Source organism: Aotus nancymaae, unplaced genomic scaffold, assembly GCF_030222135.1.
Source record: "Aotus nancymaae isolate 86718 unplaced genomic scaffold, 86718_ANA_hifiasm-v0.15.2.pri h1tg000011l, whole genome shotgun sequence".
Lineage (NCBI taxonomy): Eukaryota > Metazoa > Chordata > Mammalia > Primates > Aotidae > Aotus > Aotus nancymaae.
Genome location: NW_026988422.1, coordinates 15011459 through 15035039, shown reverse-complemented (window position 1 = coordinate 15035039; position 23581 = coordinate 15011459). Strand labels below are relative to the sequence as shown.

Sequence of the window (23581 nt, the reverse complement as noted above, 5' to 3'; positions counted from 1 at the left end):
TACAAATAGATAATTTATAGGAAAATTAAGAGTCACTATCTTCCAGTGGTTTGCATCTGGATGACTTTTATTTCTTTGTATACCCTACCGTATTTCATGAAGTTTTACAAAGTGTATTAATTTTATCACTTAAGAAACATATTTTCATCTTGGAAAAAAGTTATTATTGTCTTTCTGTTATTTCCAACTTTGTTAGAAGTGAAAATGAGGCAAAGCAAGTGACATATGATACTTGTAGTTATCTGAGAATTTCATCATGTGGCTCTTGAATGCAAACAGAAGAAAAGGACTAAACTTCTATACTACTTGTATTCCATAACCTGAAAACATCTATACTGAACACAGATGAACGTATGCTCGATCTTAAAACATTAAGTTATTCACCTCCCTTGTACTAGTAGTACGTCACTAAGGGTCTCTAGATGAATAAGTTTTGCAAGAAACCCATAGCAGAAAACCATGCTGAGGTAGATGCATGACTGCTAAAAACAAGTTGATAACATGCTGGCCTTTCACATAAATACCTTTTCAATGTTTTCCCAACATTTACTCAGAGGAGATAGTGGGAGTTCCTTGGGGGAGGGTAGAAAAGGATCATTACTGGTCACATGCAGACTCACCTTCAGTTATAACAGCTTACAGTTATTGGATAATGTGTGCTAGGAACTATTCTAAGTACAGTCATGCATTACTTTAGTGACAGGGATACATTCTGAGAAATGTATCATTAGGTGATTTTATTGTTGTGCCAGTACTTAACAAATTTAGATGGTATAGCTTGCTACACACCTAGGCTATATGGTATAGCTTATTGCTTCTGGTCTATAAACCTGGACAGCATGTTACTCTACTGAATACTGTAGGCAATGTAACAGGGTGGGAAGTACTTGTGTATCTAAGCATATCTAAACATAGAAAAAGTACAGTAAAAACTTGGTATAAAATATTTAGAAAATGTACACCTGTCTGTGCTATGAATAGAGCTTACAGGACTGAATTCTGTTGTTCTGGGTGAGTCAGTGAATGAGTGGTGAGTGAATTTGAAGATCTAGGACATTACTGAACACTACTGCAGACTTTATAAACATTGTACACTTAGGCTAGGTGTGGTGGCTCACTCCTGTATTTCCAGCACCTTGGGAGGCTGAGGCGGAAGGATCGCAAGGTCAGGAGTTCGAGACGAGCCTGATCAACATGGTGAAACCCCGTCTCTACTAAAAAATACAAAAATTAACCGGTTGTGGTGGCGTGTGCCTGTAATCCCAGCTACTTGGGAGGCTGAGGCAGGAGAATCGCTTGAACCCAGGAGGCGGAAGTTGCAGTGAGCTGAGATCATGCCACTCCACTACAACCTGGGCGATAGAGCAAGACTTCATCTTAAAAAACAAACAAACAAACAAACAAACAAAATTGTACCCTTAGGCTACAATAGATTTACAAAAAAAAATTTTTTTTCAATAACAAATTAAGCTTAGCTTACTGTAACATTTTTATTTTATGAACTTTTAAATTTTTAAAAAACTTTTTGACTTGTAAAAACACAGGTTAAACCACATTGGACACTTATGTAAAAATATTTGCTTTCTTTAAATACTTATCCTAAAAGCTTTTCTCTATCTTTAATTTTTTATCTTATTTTTTATTTTTAAACTTTTTTGTTAAAAATTAAGACACAAACACATACATTAGCCTAGGCCTACACAGGATCAGGATCATGAATATCACTGTCTTCCACCTATATATTTTGTACGGACGAGAAGGCCTGCAGTGAGAATAACAGGCATGGAGTTGTCATCTCCTATGATAACAATGTTTTCTTCTGGAATTCTGCCTTTGGACCTGCCTGAGGCTGTTTCAAAGTTAACTTTTATATATATATATAAGTAGAAAGAGTACACTCTAAAATAATGATTTATTATTTTATTATCAAGTATTATGTACTTACATATTTGTATGTGCTATATCTTCATGGGCCTAGCAGCACAGATTTGTTTACATCACCATCACCACAAACAGGTGAGCAATGCATTGCATTACCATGTTATGATGGTACCTCACTAGGCAAAGGAATTTTACAGCTTCCCTTAAAATGTTATGGGACTGGCCAGGCGTGGTGGCTCATGCTTGTAATCCCAGCACTTTCAGAGCCTGAGGCAGGTGGATCACCTGAGGACAGGAATTTGAGACTAGCCTGGCCAACATGATGAAATCCCATCTCTACTAAAAATATAAAAAATTAGCCAGGCATAGTGACGGACACCTGTAATCCAAGCTACTCAGGAGGCTGAGGTTGCAGTAAGCTGAGACCGCACCACTGCACTCCAGGCTGGGCAACAAGAGCGAAACTCCACCTCAAAAAAAAAAATGTTTTGGACCACCAAAACATGGTCCAACGATGCAGTTCATCATTGACCAAAACATAATTATGCAGAACATGACTGTATTTTCATATATACTAACTCATTTAATTCTATTAAAAAGAAACACCTTATGAAGTATAATCCTCACTTTACAGTTAAGAAAAGAAAAGCTAAGGTTAAGTAATTATACAGTTAGCAAGTGGCAGACGTAGGATTTGAAGCCAAAGCCCTGCTCAAAACAAAAAAAAAATCAGCTCTGCCCACAAACTTGGATCCCCAATCAGCAGAACAAAAGCTCTGCAGTAGGAACACTCCTAGCACACAGAATATGGTCTCTAAATACCATTCTTCACTAAGAAAATCTATGGCTTATTAGGAAAATGGCTGATGCCATTTTGGGATCAGAAAACATACAAAATGTGCTTAGAACATACTGTTGTGCCAGAAAGAGAGGACATCATCAAAGATACTGGTCATTTCAAAAAGCCGAAGAACCAACCTGAAGGGGCTCCCATCAAATAATGACTCCAAGTGATTGAAGCTCATTGGAATAAAAAACTGATGTGCTTACAATGATACTTGAGAAAATAAAGGAAGAAACTAAGTAACTGAGTATAATGCCTAGCAGTTAACTGGACCTGCCTGCTTAAAAAGCTTAAAAAGCAGCTTATTACTCAAGCCTGCTGCTCAGGGGCTCATTTCTCCCTTCAAAACAGATTCTTTCTCCATGATGTTCCCTTCTGTGAAAGAAATAAAAAATAGATAAATAAAAATTGAAAAAAACAGATTCTTTCCAGCACACACAGTACTTACCCTGGGGAAAATTTTGCTACTTACAAATTTTTCCATCTTATTGTTCCTTTAATGATATTTATCCCCTTATAGACTGATGCCCAGGTAAAACTGCTTGGTAGCTCTGCTTTTCATATAGCTCTAAACAAAACTACATATTTTTCCCACATAACCTCTGCTACTTAACAGACTTCAAACTTTTTTCCTAAAATAAGGTAGGAGCCTGATATCTTAAGTTATTTTTAACACTTTTTATATTGTATCTTTATCTTATATTCTGATTAAGATATGACAGTATCAGATATATTTTAAAAAGGATATCATATACTAACTCCTTTTGATGAATTTTCATCGAATGACTCTGTTTCTGAAACTCGACTAATTGATTCATTGGTAAAACTGATTGACTTGGATAATTTTTCATCTCTCTCCCCAGAGTCATCCAAGCTGCTTCTTCCTGGACTTCTGTAAGAAACACATCAGTATAGAAATATAAGGTCACCTCCACACAAATAAATGATTTGGTCTCTTCATTGAGGTCATTTCCTATGATAAAAACAGTTTCATAATAAATGGACTACTATAATATAACAAATTAATGTCTACTTATAATAAGGCTATCTTCTTAAATTACATGCAAGTTGACATCATTTCTGAAAACAAGATACACTCACATGAGATTCTATAAATTTCAAAAACATTACAAAATTAACAAAGTACAAATGGCCATAACAGCAACTAATCAAATGAAAATTGCTTGTTTAAATTTCATTTGAGTACAATCACAAAGCTTGGACAGGTACAGAGTACATGTTTGAGTTAGATACTAGACTGCACAAGAAGGCAGTTTTAGATCTCCTTCTTTCTGACTCAGTCCCAGCTCAAATGGCAAAGTCCTCCCAGAAGTGGACGCTCAAGATGTCTGAGCCTAAACCCATTGGTCAGTCCTGCCTCCTCACTCTTCCCAGCCCGAAGAACAAAGTTTAAGACATACCTGTCAAATGATCAAGACTATAATAAATGTCCTGGGATCTGTTTTCCCTTTCTCAAGGAGTAAAAGGAAAGGAAAACCTATTAAATACAAAGGGAGCACAACTGATCTAATTTCCAGTGCTCAACAGGATGGAGGTGAGATGTGGAAAAATAGAGAGGAAAGGAGAAGGAAAAAGGAAGGAGAGATTGCAAATAAAGAAGAAGATGGAAGAACTGAGGAAATAAAGGTTTGAAACAGATGCTTCTTTCAGAGACTGAAGAATAGGAAGAGAAGTAGAAGAGAGAATAAGGACCCTGCCACACACTTTCTTAGAAAGCATTCAGGCCGGGCGCAATGGCTCACGCCTGTAATCCCAGCACTTTGGGAGGCCGAGGCGGGCAGATCACTTAAGGTCAGGAGTTCAAGACCAGCCTGGCCAACATGGTGAAACCCTGTCTCTACTAAAAATACAAAAAGTAGCTGGGAGTGGTGGGAGGCTCCTATAATCCCAGCTACTCAGGAGGCTGAGGCAGGAGAATCACTTGAACCCAGGAGGCAGCGATTTCAGTGAGCCAAGATCACCAAGATCATGCCACCGCAGTCCAGCCTGGACGAGAGTGAGACTCCAACCCCAAAAAAAAAAAAAAGGAAAAAAATAAAGCATTCAATCACCAGAAGAAGAATACAGCAGCTAGTCAAAAATATTCTTTCTTTCCTCAAAGACTAGAAATTTTTCGAGTTGGCAAGGACCTTAAAAATAATCTAGTTCAGCTGCCTCATTTCATAGACAAGCAAACTGAGAATCAGAAAAATGAAAAGATTTGCCTGAGGTTGCTCGGCCGTTTGGTGACCCTAACTAAGATCTAGATCTTGTTTCTCATAAGCCAAGGCTCTTTGCATCAGAGTAATTGCTTTTCTATCCAAATCCAGAGCCAGCAAGAGGCTACTAAACTTCAGAAGGAGAGCAATACAATGGAAATTTTTAACTTTACAAAAAGCTAATAAAATACACATGTGCAACCTTGTAAAAAAAAAGGCTATAAAATATTGATGCTAAGCTGAAAAGATATAAATTGAATCAGCATAAGAAGATTACTTAGATGAGTAAAATTTCTGCACATACATTGAGACTTTCAAAATATTTCCATTTTAAGACTTGCTATAGAGTTTCTAAATAACAGCTTTTAAGATACAATTCACATACCACAAAATTCACTTCATTTAGAGTGTACAATTCAGTGGGTTATAGAGTTGGGCAACCATCACCACTAGCTAATTGTAGAACATTCTCATTACCCCCACAAAGAAACGCTGTCCCCACTCGCAGTCACTCCCCATTCTCTCTTCCTCTTAGCTCCTAGCAACTAACATCTACTTTCTGTCTCTATAAATTTACCAATCCTAGACTCCATTTCACATACATAGAATCATACAATATATGGTCTTTTGTGACTGGCTTTTTTCACTCAGCGAAATGTTTGCTATAGAATTTTAATGTATTCTCCTTAATTGTTTTTGTTGCTAACAGCTTCAATTTCCATTGGACATAATGCACTTTTATTTGTACAGATTAATAAAAATGTCCACTCTTCTAAATGAATCCTCATCGGTCAAAAACAATCTCTCTGTACTCTGTTTCTTTATCATATTATCTGTTACTCTGTTACGGCTCTTACCATTATCTACCTTGTATTATAATTATTTGCATTCCATAGTAGGCTATATGCTCCTTCCATTAATGTCTTCAATATTTATTGAGTGCCAACCACATGCTAAGCACTATGTTAGGGAATTCTTGAGAAAAAGTCATATCATTGTATCCTTCAAAACACCTACCATCTAATTTACTTTATTGTCACCTATAAACTAAGAGATTTCACTAGGTACTTCTCCAGATCCTTAATTAAAAGGCTTACTAAAACCAGACTTGAAGTAGACCCTAAGTGACATAGTTAACATTCCCTTATATATCTCATATGTGCTTACCTATTTAGCAAACTATTCTCTGTCCCCACCTTTCACCCCATTCCACCACAGAGAACAAAGAGGAAAACGGTACCCAAAGATAAATTAATAGAAATTCAGAATTAGTCAAATCTAAAATAATTCTGCTTTGATTAATAATTGATAAACTTTGACATTTCAAAACATTTTGCCGTACCTTGGCTCCACATCCTCAGTCGACAGTGACAAGCTTTCCATCTCCTCAGCATTTAAGCCTAGCTCAGTGCCATAGTTCTGCTGGAGCAGTTGCCAGAATTCCTGTCTAGTCAGGCTCTAAAACGACAGAAAAATTACACTGGGTATTGGAAAATATAATATCACAGTGATTCAAAACATGAATTTTGAAGTCAAAATGACCCATTGTGTAAAGATGTGGCTTTGGTGGTTATTTGACCTCTCTGTACCTCCATTTTCTGTACCTATAAAACTGGGTTAATAAAGTCTATCTGACAGAGTTCATAAAAGGAATAGATAAAATGCTTTTTAAGTATATATTATGATAACTACTGTAAATGAAAGGTTAAAATGTTTTAAATTTTCTTTTTGTAAAATAGTTTCTTCATGCCTTCTGGTAATTACTGATCTGCAGTTTCTGCAGTTTGTTTCCTTGTTCGTTTTTGAGACAGAGTCTCATTGTGTTACCCAGGCTGGAGTGCAGTGGCACGATCTCAGCTCACTGCAGCCTTCGCCTCAGCCTCTAGAGTGGCTGGGATTACAGGTGTGCACCACCACACCCGGCTAATTTTTGTATTTTTAGTAGAGATGGGATTCACCATGTTGGCCAGGCTGGTCTGGGACTCCTGACCTCAAATGATCCACCCTCCTCGGCCTCCCAAAATGCTGGTATTACAGGTGTGAGCCACAGCACCCAGCCTCTGACCTTCAGTCTAGCTCTGCAATCTAACCAGTCTACCATGACCACTGAATCACCATTCAGTTCTGTCAGCTCAGAACCTGTCCTCTTAATCCATAATGTATTTGAATATTTTAACTACTTTAAAATTTTTTTTCTTTTTTTAGACAGAGTCTCCCTCTGTCACCCAGGCTAGAGTACAGTGGCAAAATCTCAGCGCGATCTCAACTCACTGCAACCTCCACCTCCCGGGTTCAAGCAGTTATCCTGCCTCAACCTCCTGAGTAGCTAGGATTACAGATGTGCACCAACACACCCAGCTAATTTTTGGATTTTTAGTAGAGATGGGGTTTAACCATGTTGGCCAGGTTGGCCTTGAACTCCTGACCTCGTGATCGCCATGTTGACCAGGCTAGTCTTGAACTCCTGACCTTAAGTGATCCACCCTCTTCAGCCTCCCAAAGTCCTGGGATTACAGGTGTGAGCCAACGCACCCGGCCTAAAAATCTTATATATCAATAAATTTCAAATTATATTTTCCTGATATATAAAAGGCAAGAGTCTGGACTTCAGAATATTTCCTTTGATTTATCTTTAATAAAGTCCAACTTGTTCTTTCTTTGTAGGCAGCATATCCATTTTGAAATCATCAAATACAACAAACTCATGCATTACCTAGCAAAACAAAAACAATATTATTATAATTCAGAATAATGGCCTCCAGTTGAAAAATAAAATTAAATAATATTATGATAACCAATGGTCTGATGTCTAAAAACATTACAGCTAATTACACGCTTAAGCAAGGTAGAAGGAAGCAGCATAACACTAGAAGCAATTATTAGTAAGATTATCTCTCTCATTTATTCAATAGATATTTATTTAGCACCCAACGAATGTGCACTACTGAACTAGATGCTAAGGAGAATAATCATAATGCAGAAGTTAAGTTCCTGGCCCTCAAACAACTTATAATATAGTTGAAGAGACACAGGATGTTCTTAAGTTATATGACAAGATATAATATGATTATGTACTTAAGTACTGGTAGAATCAACGTGATATGAAAGTCTAAAGGAAGGAAATATGACTGTGGATTAGTGTGATCAGATAAAGCTCCACACTGGAAAAGTGTTTTCAGCTGAGCTAAAGGAATAACATGAATGGGGGAATGGAGAAATGGGAAATGTTGAAGAAACGGAAAACAACTAAAAATACAGAAGAAATACATGAACATAAGTAACATTTGTTTTGAAGCCAGTAGTGTATCAGCCTAACTGAAGTCAAAATTTTAAATTGAGAAAACAGTAGAGATAAATATAGATTTGATGGGAGAGATAAATATAGATTTGATGGGGCCAAAACACAGATGCCTTGAATTCCTCCCCAATATTCCCTACAACAAATACCACTTCATTTTTCTTCCTTCTTTCTTCTCTGTCTAGTAACTACTGTACCTTTGTTTGTTATGTTATACTAGATGATCTTCATTACATTTTATGGACCTTCAAAGGTATTAAGAAGAAAATGTCTGCACTTTTATACCACTAGTTCCCAATCTGCTGTGCCCAGATGACAAGGATTCCACAAGAGCAGGTGATGAAAATTCAGATATTATCAGATATTATTTCAAAAACTCAAAAATATCTAAATAGTTATCTAAAATAAAGCCATTCAAGCTAAGTGAAATGGCAAGCCTCTGTTTTGAGCTGAACTGTATTAAACTAGAATGGATACCTCAGACTGATAAACTCTCACTGGAAACAATATATATCTAACAAATAGTGGTTTTAATATTTATTATTTAATGCATACGCCTTATTTGGTAGACAAAGTCTTTGGAAGCACAGTATCCATGGAAGAAACATAAAAAGGCCCATTAGTGGTAGAGAAAATTAAGAAACCACTGTCCTTGATATTAAAGGAACACACACATTTATTTTCTGACTTCCACTCCAGATGAGTCATTTGTGAACTTTTTTTCACAATAATAATTCATACTACTAATTAACTCATTCTTTCAAAAAAATTATCTTTGAAATATTTTAGTGTCATACTAGGATGGTTAACTTTATAATGAGAAGTAAGCAATATTTCAATATACTTGTGTAAGATTAATTGTTTATAAAAACTTAAATAATAGATATCAAACTATTCCAAAGACAGACTGAAACAAAAAGATAAACCAATGATGAATACTCAGGCAGCTTCCTAACAGCAAAAGAAATGAAACTTATTAGTAAAATACTAACAACAAAAGTGTAATTTTATTTGACTACATAAATAAATGTTTTAAATATTTTATTAAATACTAGCAGGAAGTTAATAGCACGGTACTTTCAATATGCTTTTCAAGCTAGTAATTAAATATATATAACAGGTTAATGGAAAACAAAATAGAACTCATTTAATTCACTGTCTTATAGATTTACCAATTTGTTAAAAATGACGTTTTCTACAAAATTGTCAGTTATAAAAATGTGGTTATTTACAGCCATGCTGAACATTCAAACATTCAAACATATGCCCAGCCCGATATTCATAATTCTTTCAATAATCAGCAGCAAAAACAATCCACCTTAGTAGCCTTCAAAAACAACCTAAATTTTAAACACAAGGTGACCACCCACCTGCAAAGAAGAGTCTCTCCCTTTCAGTCTACAGAGTAGTTTAACAAAAAAAAGATGAACCAAGCAGTAATCAGATAAGGCTCAAAAGTCAGAAGATCAATTTCTGTCCCAGAAAGCTGTGTATTCTAAGTATGTTGCAGTCTCTATGCACAGCAGAGCTCCAAATATTTAATGACAACTATGTAAAAATAATCACTGTTTCAATCTCTAAATTTTGCCATGAGAAGCTTTTCTAACGTAGTTTAAAGCAATTATCTGTCACTTCCTGGTTGTAGTACCAGCAATCTATCCAAGATTGCAGGTCAGAATGCAGAATTGGAAGTTACACCTCACTCTACAGGTTCCTAAGCCACTCCCACAAGAACAAGATAGGTAAACAGGGTTTTATTAAAGGGACAGTTCCCAATTTTCTCTGTTCTATGCACAGAGTAGAAAAAACAAAATGAAAATAAAAATACCTTGCTTATACTAAATTGATGTAAAACACCTATTGCAATATTATTTTAATCTTATCTTTAAAATTAACTATGTTATGAGTCAAATTTTCTTCTCCATGCTAGTAATTTCTATGCAATTCTAGGAATGTCATGATTACTTCTTCATATACCACCCCTCCAGTACTGATGTAGTATTCCTATCAGACTCTTGCAATAACCCTCTACAACAACCAAAGATTCTATCTCTGAATGCTGCAAATGTAACATAAGGAAATAGCAGGAAGAGCCAGCTGCTCAAGTGGAACAATTCTACTAAGCACCCGGCACATCTTTCATCATTGAAAGGCTTAAGGCAACATTTTGATTACTCGATAATTATTTTCTTTGAAAATATTTCTGACTTTAGTTTATTTAGAGTAATTCCCTGGCAGTGATCTGGACTATAATAAAATGTATAGTTTCACCTACCAATTCCGATTTATTTCTCTGAAGAAAATTTTTCTTCTAAAGAATCAACATTTACCCTAATTTCTACCTAATCATTCCATTTAATTTAGTAAAGTGTGTAAACAGATAGAAGGCTACTTGATGAATTCCATGGATCAACCTTTGGAGGGATGCTAAAATCTAATCATTTTATACAATGGCAAAGCGAGAGATTGTAGAGTGATGCTGAAAAATACCACTCATTCAAATGAAGAGAGCACACTATGGGAGCAGCTTCCACTGCCTAAAAGGCAGTGCTTTTAGCTTATTATGGTACTTCTCATTGACTAAAATGATAGACAAATACCTTTACGATGGTGAACAAATAGCTATGAGAAAAATATATATTAACTGTACCACAATTGATATTTATACACATTTTTGCTAAATATAAAAATCCTTATACCAAACCACTGCCATATAGCGCAGAGCTAAACTGAGTAGGCTTAAGAGGGAAAACAGAACCTAGAACTGAGCCCCAAGAAAGCCCAACATGCAAACAGAAAATACAGGAGTGCCCAGCAAAAAAAGACTGAGGGGAATACTAGAAAGGTAAGAGAAGATTCCAGAAAGAATGATGTCATGAAAGGCAAGGGAAGAAAGTATTTCAAAATGGAGGGAGTATACAATGGTATCGAACGCTGCCAAAAGGTCAAGTAAGATGACCACAGGATGAGCACATCATGAGCACATGTATGTCAAATGCAAGCATCCAGAGGAATGAAGCAGCTTGCCAAACCAGTTCCCCATGACCTGAGTGTGCGTGTGTCATGGGAGTGAGCCAGACAGAAGAGATACAGTGCGGAAGGAGGAAGCAGCCAGGTCATGAAGAGCCTTGTACGCCATGCCAACGAATATGGATTTTACAAAATATCTAACTCCACCCAGTGGTTTCATATAGAAAAGTAACAAGTTCAGAAGTATGATTTTAAAAGACATGATTTTAAAACACTACTATTTGGCATCAACCTCAAAGACAGATCAGGTGTTAAAAAGAGATAGGCGACACTGGTAATGGTTCAAGCTAGAAATGATGATGGCCTTGGTGACCAACTAGACGTGGCTGGCAGACAAAGAGGGAAGAAACAGGATACATCCAGGTTTCTGGCTTGGGTGACTGGGTAGAAGGCAGTGTGGTTCACTGACCAAAATAGGTAGAGGAGTTCTGTTCCCCACGAAGATAAAAAAGAGGGAAAAATACAATACAAACGCTTCTATACTGCCATCCTATTACATAGCAAATGTGACAAATAGTTACCAATTTCACATTCATTTTTTTCCAGGTAGGTCTGGAAGTTGCATTTATTAGACTTACAGTACTACCGGAAAACTTTTGGAATTCCAGTAACTCCAAAAGGAATGATCTTTAGAGAGTAGCATAAGGAAGAACAAGGGGATTTGATAATGTTGTACAGGCTAAAGGAAAAAGCTGGATGACACTCTGCCAAAAGGTTTCAGTGGGTGACATCAGCTTTGTAAACTGACCACTATTTAGAGAATAGCCTCAGAGCTGTCGCTGTCCTAGACTTGGCTCAGAGAGGCTGACTTAAATAAGACACACTTACAAGCTGATACTAGCTCAGCTGGAAATATACTAATGCTCAGTGGGCAAGATTCCTTTCTGGTGATCAGGATTTTTTAATTCTATCACCCAGAATACCTGAATACCTTGGAAGTCAGATTAGCAATCAGAAAGTGGCACGATAAACATGGAATCAGAGCAAAAGTAGACAGCTTTAAGGGACAATTTACTGTGACCCTGGTGGGGCATGATGATTCATCTCTGTCCCATTTCCATATAGTTCTCTACTGATCAAAGTCTGCCTCTGCATCTCTACTTTTCCATCCTAGGTCCTAAGTTCTTGGCCTAAGTCTGACCAAGCCCCTTTCAGACTGATATATTCTTTCTTTTTATACACTAACACATTCAATCAGCAGTTTTAAACCCTTTTTCCCCAATACACCTGTGGAACAGGACACCCTTCTGTCACCCTTCTATTTAGTGATTCCCAAAATAGAAACTAAATGACATGTATCAGAATTTAGACAGCATACATCTATATATTTAAAAAGCTCCCCTCATTACCTCACTCCTGAATCTAACATATGTTACTTTCTTCTGCCATTTGGGAATAAGATGGAAAGCCATTCTGTCTCTGAGTGCAGATTTCTGCTCTATTAGGCCCTGGATGTAAATATTCACTTTCAGAATATACCCTTGCCAGGTGTGGTGGCATGTGCCTGTAGTCCCAGCTACTCGGGAAGCTGAGGCTGGAAGATCACTTGAGTCCAGGAGTTCTGGGCTGTCATGCGCTATGATGATCGGGTATCTGCATTAACTTCGGCATCAATATGGTGACCTCCCGGGAGTGGGGGACCACCAGGTTGCCTAAGGACGGGTGAACCGGCCCAGGTCAGAAATGGAGAGGTCAAAACTCCCATGCTGATCAGTAGTGGGATTGTGCCTGTGAACAGCCACTGCACTCCAGCCTGGGCAACATAGCGAGACCCCGCCTCTTAAAAAAAAATAAAAAAGAAGATACTCTTTAAGTTTCCAAGGAGAGCTAGCTCCTCTGTAGCCCCCATGTGCTGCCAAGAGAGACCACTATTACCTTGCTAAGACAAAAACAGTACAAAAGTAAATTCTCTTTATACGCCCTGCCTATATTACTAATATCAGTAATCCTAAATACAGTAATACAAGAACATCAGTAGGAATACAAAATAATTAATTGAGCCTTAATTAAAAAATCTTTTAAAATTTAACCCTGGTTATTACTGATAACCTTACATATGAACACTATTTTCTTAGTAATTCAAGTATATAGAAAATAATATTTCTTTTGGCAACTGAGGATGCTTTGCTGTTTCAAGATAATCATTTGTTCTCACTGCACATATTGAAGGTTAAAGAAATTGAGTTAAAAATACATCGAACTTAGGGTATGCCCTGAATGCTGTTTCTGAAATGTTTCAGAAAAGTCTGTGTTTTCCCCCATCCTTTACCTTTTCCTTGAACTAAGAGAATTTATAATATCTTGTTAAGAGTGGTAATTATTTGGACTCCAAATCAATGAAGTTCTACTAAATTAAATCATTCAAAAAGTATTTATTGAGCATTTGTTACAGGTAATATATAATTTACTGTCCAAGCTGGCACACTTTTGAGAGTAAGGGAAGAACAGTATTTACTTTGACAGAGGCCTAAACGTAGACAGTTTCAGACTGTCCTCGGTAAACCACAATGTATGCCAAACCAGCTATGTGGTAAACACTGAACTTGTCCGTGGACATACAACAAGACAGACACGGTCCTTGTCTTCAAGGGTTTATAGTTAAACAAGGCGAACAGAAATAGGACAAACAATTGTAACTGCAATGCATATTACAGAAGTTCAAGATGTTACAGGAAACTAAAAGAATGAACCTGACTTCAGGTTTATTAATGAGAACTAGAGTGGGAATAAGAGGGTCACAACTTCCTGGCAGAAAGAACATTTGAAGACCTAATGCAAAAAAAAAAAAAGCAGAACATTTAAGATGACAAGAATGGGAGGGTATATTATATTAAAATGTGGGTGGAGAGGTAGGAAGGGTCTTGATTATGTGGTCCCTACAGAAATTGACAGATTTTTATTCCAAGGGCAATGGGTGTTAAGCAGGAAGGTAAAATAAGCAAGTATATATATATTTTTAAAGATAACTTTGGCTGTAGTATTGTTCAGGGTTCGACAAACTGTTTCTGTAAAGGGCCATATAGTAAATATTTTAGGCTTTTTGGGCCATATGGTCTCTGTCACAACTACTCAACTCTGCTGTTGTAGTGTGAAAGGCAGCCATAGAAATACATAAACAAATGAGCATGGCTGTGTTCCAATAAAACTTTATTTATGGACACTGAAATTTGAATTTCATATAATTGCCACATGTCATGAAATATTATTCTTTTGACTTTTTTCAGCAATTTAAAAATGTAAAACTAGTCATTGTGTACAGACCATACAAAAACAAAGCAGGACTGTGCTTGGCTCTGGCGTAGAACATGGATGGGGGCTGGCACAAATGAAGAGAAAGAGCTGAGGGTGGAGTGGGAAGGGCCTAAAACTTGTCTTGAACCATGACTGCACAGTTCTTTTCAAAGACTGAGAAAACATCAATTGTTTGTATTAAAGAATAATGCTGCCACTGTTCTGTGGCCCCACAAATCCCAGATATTCAATGATCTGTTTAGAGAATGGGAGCTAAACTCACGGACGGTGAACTAAGCTGAAGTGCTCTAAATTATGTCACGAATGACTGTAGTGACAGTTTAAACACATGTCTAAACACTGAGGACTTAATGTTTCACTAGGTCAAATATTAGAAATAAACTGTCCTTTCTGAAGCAATGTATCAAAGTAGTCTTTTGTTTTTGTTTGGTTTTGTGATAGAGTCTTGCTCTACCGCCCAGGCTGGAGTGCAGTGGCATGATCTCAGCTCACTGCACTGTCCACCTCCAGGGTTCAAGCGATTCTCCTGCCTCAGCCTCCCGAGTAGCTGGGACTACAGGTGCACACCACCATGCTCTGCTGATTTACCATGTTGGTCAGGCTGGTCTCGAACTCCTAACCGCAGGTGACCAGCGAACCTCAGCCTCCCAAAGTGCTAGGATTATAGGTGTGAGCCACTGCACCTGGCGCAAAGTAGTTTTACGAGGGGAAAAAAATGGTCCTTTTAAAAACATCCTTTTTCAAAGGCAACATATTTGGCTCCAGCTCTTTAACTCTTTTGTAGATTTATTTTACTGGAAAAATAAATAAAACAAATGCACGCAAACATAATTTTACTATCATTTTGTAGTACTTTAATGAAAAACCTACTTTTTAGATTAATTTGATTTTTTAAAGGCCTTCTCATGCAAGAAGTAAGCAGAAGTAACACATAATTACTTTTATTTTGATTCCCTAATTACACATAACACAAATATAATCTTCTAAACTTATTTATTTATTTATTTGAGACAATGCCTCACTCTATCACCCAGGCTGGAGTGCAGTGGTAGAGTCACAGCTCACTGCAGCCTCAACCTCCTGGGCTCAAGTGATTCTACTGCCTAAGCCTTCTGCGTAGCTGGGACTACAGGCAGGCACCACCACACCCAGCTTATTTTATGTTATTTTTTTAGAAATGGGGTCTCTCTATGTTGTCCAGGCTAGTCTTGAACTGGTCTCAAGCAATCCTCCCACCTCAGCCTCTTAAAGTTCTGGGATTACAAGCATGAGTCACCATGCTTGGCCAAAAATATTTTTAATATATATTAAATGTATTATTCAAATTAATTAAAAAGTTGTTTTAATCGAATTTTGTAGCTATGCTGTATATTTTATGAGGATTTTTTTTTAACCTTTTTAAAAGAGTATTACACAAGATCAAGAAATCCAACCAATGTGGCTTTATGACTGGACAACTAAAAGGGGCCAGGTGTGGTGGCTCATGCCTGTAATCCCAGCACTTTGGGAGGCCAAGGTGGGCGGATCATGAGGTCAGGAGATAGAGACCATCCTGGCCAACACCATGAAACGCTGTCTCTACTAAAAATACAAAAAATTAGCTAGGCGTGGTGGCACATGCCTGTAGTCCCAGCTACTTGGGAGGCTGAGGCAAGAGAATTGCTTGAATCAGAGAGCTGGAGGTTTCGGTGAGCCGAGATTGCGCCACTACACTCCAGCCTGGCGACAGAATGAGACTCCATCTCAAAAAAATAAAAAGAATATTAAGACTATACCAAGCACCTAGCATTGTGCCTGGCACCTAATACTTCATAAATGGGAGTTGCTATTATTGATATTATAGATACTTATATGTTAAATTTTTTTTCTGGGTTAATTCTACAGTGCTTAAAACTCCATTTAGGATAGCTTTGAAATTGAGATCTCATCTTCAACTTTAAGTTCTATATAAAACTTAACACATAATAAATGCTTAAACATTTTTGTCTTCTTGTAGGACACCATTCTGTTTATTAAAATGAGAATATAGTGTCCACTTGAAATAGAGTTGCATATTCAACGTTAAAGATAACCAAATGATCCAAAGATTTAAAAGAAGATGGTGATACCTCCATGTGTATACATCAAAAACACAGATAATGTCAGGATCTCTTCAAAGAAGGGTAAATTTTACTTCCAGCCAGTAAATGCAGTGTTTCTTGGCTATGGTGGCCTCGAGTATCCTGGAATTCCCTTTCTTCCTCTCACTTCAGAGAGCTTTCTTCTTCATTAAACTGAACAAGTCAGTTTCTCCCTTTGCTTATCCGTAAATCTGAACTTTATCACTTCCCTGAAGATACCTGTTTTTATACGGATGTATCCCAACTCACTTGCGTGTGATAAGCACATTTTGGAAGGACATGAAATACAGTATATAACCAAGTGTAGGCTGCAATAAGTCGCTGGTGCCTTGCTAGAATGAGGGAATGCACCTCATGGATTCTGAGCACCCAACAACTTGGTATTTGGGGGTGGGGTAGCCAGGTCTCTATGGCAACACTGGAGTTTTCAGCCAGTGCTAGAATAAAGCATCCCACAGTAATGACTATGAATCTGAATGTTACCGGTCTGCAGTGGATGAAGGAGGCTTCCTTGCCAAAGCGTAATCTGGAAGGGCAGCGTAGGGTTGAGTTGAGAGGAGCACCCTTGTAGTAGATGCTGTGCCCTGCAGGACCTGCTGTCCGTGGACCTGCCCTGTGAGCATCACCCAGGCCAGGAGCAAGGGCACAGGGCTCCAGTGTAGCAGGGCACCCAAACACCCAGAGACACTCAGGAGGGGCTTGGAGGTGAGGCTTCCAAGCTAGCCACTTCTATTCCCCTCCTCAGGGCCAGAGAGGCTGGGCTTGGCAAGCCCCCTCAACCATACCCACTTTTCTCCTCTGTCCCCTCCCCACCTCAGACCTGTAGGCTACTTCTCCACACGTCCCCGCTCCAGCAAAGTGAAAGCATTTGAATTGGGTGCTGCTGGGGAGAGCCTGTCCTCAGCTGCTGAATTCAAAAGGAAATTCAACATAAAGAGCCCTGAAGCCCAAAACGTATACACTTCAGGGAGGTACTTAGCTGGGGAGTAGGGAGGAAAGGAGGTTCAGTTCCCACCTGCCAGGCGCAAAGAAAGAGCCTTTCTTATCTGCTGGAAATCTCTACTGTTCCCCTTAAACCATTTCTTTTAATAGCAGCTTCACTGTGCTATAATTCACATACCATAAGATTCATCCCTTTAAGTGTACAATTGAGGGGTCTTTCACATATCCAGAGTTAAACAACCATCACTGTTAATTTCAGGACATGTTGTCAACCCAGAGAGATACCTGACTCCATCTTCTGTCATTGCTCATTACTCCCACCTCCTGGAAATAACTTTTTCTATTTCTATGAATTTGCCTATTCTGAACATTTCATAAGAATAGAATCCTACAGTATGTGTTCTTTTGTGACTGGCTTCTTTCACTTAGCATTATGTTTTCAAGGATCATCCATGTTGTAGCATGTATCAGTACTTCGCTACTTTTTATTACTGAATAATATTCCATTGTGTGGATATACATTTTATTTATACATTAATCACCTGATGGACATTTGGATTGTTTCTACTTTTTGGCTACTATGAATAATAAATGCTGCTATGAACATTGGGGTGCAAGTTTTTGTAAGAACAGTAGTTCTACGGTAAACATTTTGAGGAGCTGCCAAACTGTTTTTCAAAGTGGCTGCATCATTTTACAATCCTACCAGCAACGTACTTGAGGGACCCAGTTTCTCCACATCCTCAACAGCATTTGTACTCAAAAAAATTTTTTTTCAGCTTTCCTAAAGTTTAATTAACAAATAGAAATGGTACATATTTAAGGTGTACAACTTGATGTTTTGATATGTATATACATTGTGATTGCCACAATCAGGTTAATTAACTCATCCATTACCTCGTGTAGTCATGATTTGCTTGCCTTCTTTCTTTTTTTGTACTGATAAAAACTCAAGATCTACTCTCTTCGCAAATTTCAAGTACACAATACAGTACTGTTAACTGTAGTCAGCATGCTGCACATTTGGTCTCCAGAACTCATTCATCTTGCATAACTGAAACTTTGTACCCTTCAAACAACATCTCCCCATTTCTTCCTGCCCTTGGCAACCACCATTTTACTCTCTGCTTTGAGTTCAACTTGTATAAATTCCACTTGGTAATGGTATATAACCTTTTTTATATGTTGCTGGATTTGGTTTGCTAATATTTTGTTGAGGATTTTTGTGTCATTGTTCATAAGGGATACTGATCTAGCGTTTTCTTGTGGTGATGTCTGGTTTTGGTGTCAAGGTAATACTGTACTCATAGATCAAGTTGTGAAGCGTTCCCTCTATTTTTAGAATACTATGTGAAGAACTGGTGTTAATTCTACTGCAAACAGCTGGTTCACCAATGAAGCCATCTGGGCCTGGGCTTTTCTTTGTGGTAGGTTCTTTATTACTAATTCCATCTCTTTTCTTGTTATAGGTCTTATTCAAATTATCTCTTTCTACTTGAGTCAGTTTTGGTAGTTTGTGACTTTCTAAGTACTTGTCCATTTCGTTTAGGGTAAACAATCTGTTGCATACAATTATTCATAATATTTCCTTATAATTTTCTTATTTGTGTAAGATTAGTAGTATTTTCACCACTTTGTCCTGAATTTTATAATTTTAGTCTTCTCTCATTTTTTTCTTGGTTAATCTAGCTAAAGGTTTGTCAGTTTTCATTTTTTATAAAGAAACAACTTCTGGGCCGGGCACAGTGGCTCACACCTGTAATCCCAGCACTTTGGGAGGCCAAGGCAGGTGGATCACCTGAGGTCAGGGTTACAGACCAGCCTGACCAATATGGTGAAACCCCATGTCTACTAAAAATACCAAAAATTAGCCAGGTGTGGTGGCATATACCTGTAGTCCCAGCTACTTGGGATGCTGAGGCAGAAAAATTGCTTGAACCTGGGAGGCAGAGGTTGTAGTGAGCCGAGATGGTGCCACCACAGCACTCCAGCCTAGGCTACAGAGCAAGACTCTGACTCAAAAAAAAAAAAAAAAGAAAGAAACAACTTTGGATTCTGCTGACTATTTTTCTATTCTTTACTTCATTCATTTCTGCTATAATCTTTATTATTTCCTTGCTTCTTCTTCCTTAGAGTTTAGTTTGCTGTACTTTTTCTAATTTCTTAAGGCAGAAATACAGGTTGATTCGCCATCATTCTTTTTTAATATAGATGTTTACAGTTATAAATTTCCTTCTAAATACTGCTTTAGCTGCATCCCATAAGTTTTGGTGTGTTATGTTTTTGTTTACATCTAACCCAAAGTATTTGCTAATTTCCCTCATGATTGCTTCTTTCACCCATTGGTTATTTAGGAGTATTCTGTTTAATTTCCACTTTTTGTGAATTTTCCAAACGTCCTTCTGTTACTTATTTCTAATTTCATGTCATTGTGCTCAGAGAACACATTTAGTATTATTTCAATGCTTTTAAAGGTACTGATGCTTGTTTTATGACCTAGCGTATCTTCTATTCTGGAGAATATTGAGAATGTTTCATGTGCACTTGAAAAGGGTATATATATTCTGCTATTATGGGGTAGAGTGTGTCAAAGATGTCTTTTAGTTAGTCTATAGTGGTGTTCAAGTCTTATATTTCCTTGTTGATCTTCTGTCTAATTATTCTATCCACCATTGAAAGTGGGGTATTGAATTATCCAATATTTTTTGTTAATGAAACAAATAGAGATAGGGTTTCGCCATGTTGCCCAGGCTGGCCCTGAACTCCTGGACTCAAGCAATCCACCAACCTCAGCCTCCCAAGGTACTGGGATTACAGGCATGAGCCACCACACCCGGCCCCAAGTTCTATTGTTGAATTGTCTGTTTCCCTTCAATTCTGCCAATTTTTGCTTTGTATATTTTGGGGCTCTGTACAAAGTCTATATATGTTTATGATTGTTGTGAATTCCAGATGAATTAATCCTTTATTCTTCCTTGTCTCTAATAATTTTTTTCTTAAAGTTTATTTTGTCTGATATTACCACATTCACTTCTGTTCTGATTTGATTACTGTTTGTATGGTGTATCATCTTCCTTTTACTTTCAATCTATTTGTGCCTTTGAATCTAATTTGTCTCTTACATACAGTATATAATTGGGTCCTGTTTTTTGTTTGTTTGTTTGTTTTGAGACAGGGTTTCACTCTGTCACCCAGGCTGGAGTGCTGTGGCACAATCATGGCTCACTGCAGCCTCAACCTCCCGGGCTTAGGTGATCCTCCCACCTCAGCCTCCCAAGTAGCTGTGACTACAGGTAAACATCACTATGCCCAGCTAATTTTTGTATTGTTTGTAGTGACAGGATTTTGCCATGTTGCCCAAGCTGGTCTCAAACTCTTAGGCTCAAGCAATCAGCCCACCTCAGCCTCCCAAAGTGCTAGGATTACAGGCATGAGCCACCATGCCTTGCTTGGTTCACGTATTTTTTCATTCTGCCTATCTCTGTCTTTTGGTTGCAGTGCTTAATCCACGTATGTTTAATGACTATTTAGCTATTTGTTTTCTACATGTCCTGTGTCATCTTTGTCCCTGTGTCCCATCATTACTGCCTTCCTATGTATTAAAAACATATTTTCTAGTGTATCATTTTAATTCCTTCGATGTTTCTTTTACTACATATATTTTTATTTATTTCCTTGGTGGTTACCCTGGGGATTATAATTAGCAACTTGTAACTACAGATCTTGCTTTGCTTGAAGTTTCTACTTAGAATTTCAATTGTCTAGTCAAATTTAGTTAAGAAAAAAAGGAGCTCTTCAATTCACAAATACTATTAGATACACAATAGGAGGTTCTTATAATAAGCAACTGCCTCTGATATGAACACTTACCTTATCTAATAACACATTCTGCCACAACCTAAAGATACTGAGGTAACTTCTATCCCTGGCACCAAAAGATGTGAAGAAAAACTGCAAAGAAAAATAATAGGACAGTTTCAGTGTCATGGAAAATAAGAGGAGAGTGTCTGTCATGAAGGTCTATGGGGACTTCCTTATGATTAAAACAAACTAGTAGGTCAACACTGCCTACTTTGTATACTAATTTTATTTAACATTTTAGCATAATAGAAGAGACGCAGGTAGTTGCTATATTAACAAGGTGCCTTTGCAAATTGTGTCTTTCAATAAACACAATTTTATCAGTATTTACTAGCAATGGGGACATGAAATAGGTAGCTATTTATCAGCCTAACTATTGAAATCCATCTAAATAAAATCATTAAAAAATGAAAACTTTATTTTATTCTGAACTTTGCAAAGAGATATGAATTGGTTGCCATTTGAGCCAAGTATACACAAAGAATAAGAAAAAAATACATGTGGATTTTAGAGACAGATTTAAGGATCTTAATTTTTAATTATATCAGTTTTCATGGTCTTCTAAAAACTCCAGAAATACCTCTCTCTGCTAATTATAGATATAAACCACCCATGCTAACACTGCACTTTTATTTGAATGCCATAGAAGAAAAGTGGCATGTTTCAATCTATAATTCCACATTTTATTTAATTAATTTTTGCAAAGTCATATTTTAAAATAGGCTTTTATAAGAAAACGCAACAAGGCAGCACTAAATACAGTCTTCTCAGTGTTTTATCTCTTCCAGTTCCCTAGTCAGTAACCTTTCATGGCTGAGCAGTTACCCTCAGGAAGGAGAAAGCTCAGTTCTGTGCTGGATTAAGTTATTTTATTAAGTAAAATATCAAACAGATAACATTTTGGATGTTAATGCTTTTCACAGAAAGACTTTAGAGTGCTATTTTCTAATTCATTAAATTGAAATTTTGCTATACATTCTTCAGAAAGCAAAACTTTTTACAAAGAAGATATATCCAGGATCTTTTCCAAATAGAATTATATACATAATATGTGACCTAATAATCATTACTTGCTGTTCTCTATTCCCTTTTCTTAGGCCTAATTGTTTTGCCTAATTATAATAATCTTTCAATCCTGCATACAGATACATAGATTTTAAAATTCTCTTAGTCTATCCCATTTTCACTACTGCAATATTCTTGCTAATTCCCACTTCTTCTACTAAATAGCTTAGTATCAAGTTTATCTACTCTCAGGCACAACCACCACATTCCCAACTCCTTAAATCACCCAGCTTTCTGGATAATCTATATAAATTACTACCTTTCTTTTATTCCTTGCTAGATGTCCAACCTCAAAAACATATTAATAAATCTTGATTCGGCTGGGTGGGGTGGCTTACACCTGTAATTCCAGCACTTTAGGAGGCTGAGGAGGGCAGATCACCTGAGGTCAGGAGTTAAGACCAGCCTGACCACATGGTGAAACCCTGTCTTGACTAAGAATACAAAAATTATCTGGGCATGGTGTCGCGTGCCTGTATGCTGCAGATTTTTGGGAGGCTGAGGCTGAAGAATTGCTTGAACCTGGTGCAGTAAGCCAAGATTGCGCCACTGCATTCCAGCCTGGGTGACAGAGCGAGACTCCGTCTCAAATAAATAAATTAAATAAATAAATAAGGCTGAGCTCAGTGGCTCACGCCTGTAATCCTAGCACTTTGGGAGGCTGAGGTGGGTGGATCACAAGGTCAGGAGATGGAGATCATCCTGGCTAACACTGTGAAACCCCATCTCTACTAAAAATACAAAAAAAATTAGCCAGGTGTGGTGGAAGGTGCCTGTAATCCCAGCTACTCGGGAGGCTGAGGCAGGAGAATCACTTGAACCCAGGAGGCAGAGGTTGCAGTGAGCTGAGATCAGGTCACTGTACTCCAGCCTGAGAGACAGAGTGAGACTCTTGTCTCAAAAATAAATAAATAAAAAGAAAAATAAATAAATAAATAAATATCATAAAATAAATCTTGCTTCACTAATAGCCTTCTTACGAGTTTGGGAAGAGTTCTGGCTGATGATATCTCCACGCTGCTAGGGCACAGAACATATTCTAGAACCTAAAACACCTAAAATTGCTATG

At 37.5% G+C, this 23581-nt stretch overlaps 1 protein-coding gene across 4 annotated transcripts in view; it reads right to left on the bottom strand.

Annotated features, from left to right (window-relative positions):
* The window catches only part of GRAMD1C (GRAM domain containing 1C), a 105431-nt gene that overhangs the window by 41279 nt on the left and 40571 nt on the right, over nucleotides 1–23581 (bottom strand). For 3 of the 4 annotated variants that reach the window (XM_064374625.1, XM_012463993.2, XM_064374624.1), the window contains 3 exons: nucleotides 21457–21537; nucleotides 6287–6402; nucleotides 3485–3617 (listed from right to left, as the gene is read on the bottom strand). In XM_064374625.1, coding sequence (XP_064230695.1) covers nucleotides 3485–3617; nucleotides 6287–6402; nucleotides 21457–21537 — 330 coding nt within the window. Of the gene's footprint in view, nucleotides 1–3484; nucleotides 3618–6286; nucleotides 6403–9612; nucleotides 9922–21456; nucleotides 21538–23581 lie in introns of those variants that run through there. The other variant, XM_012463995.2, reaches the window with a different exon arrangement.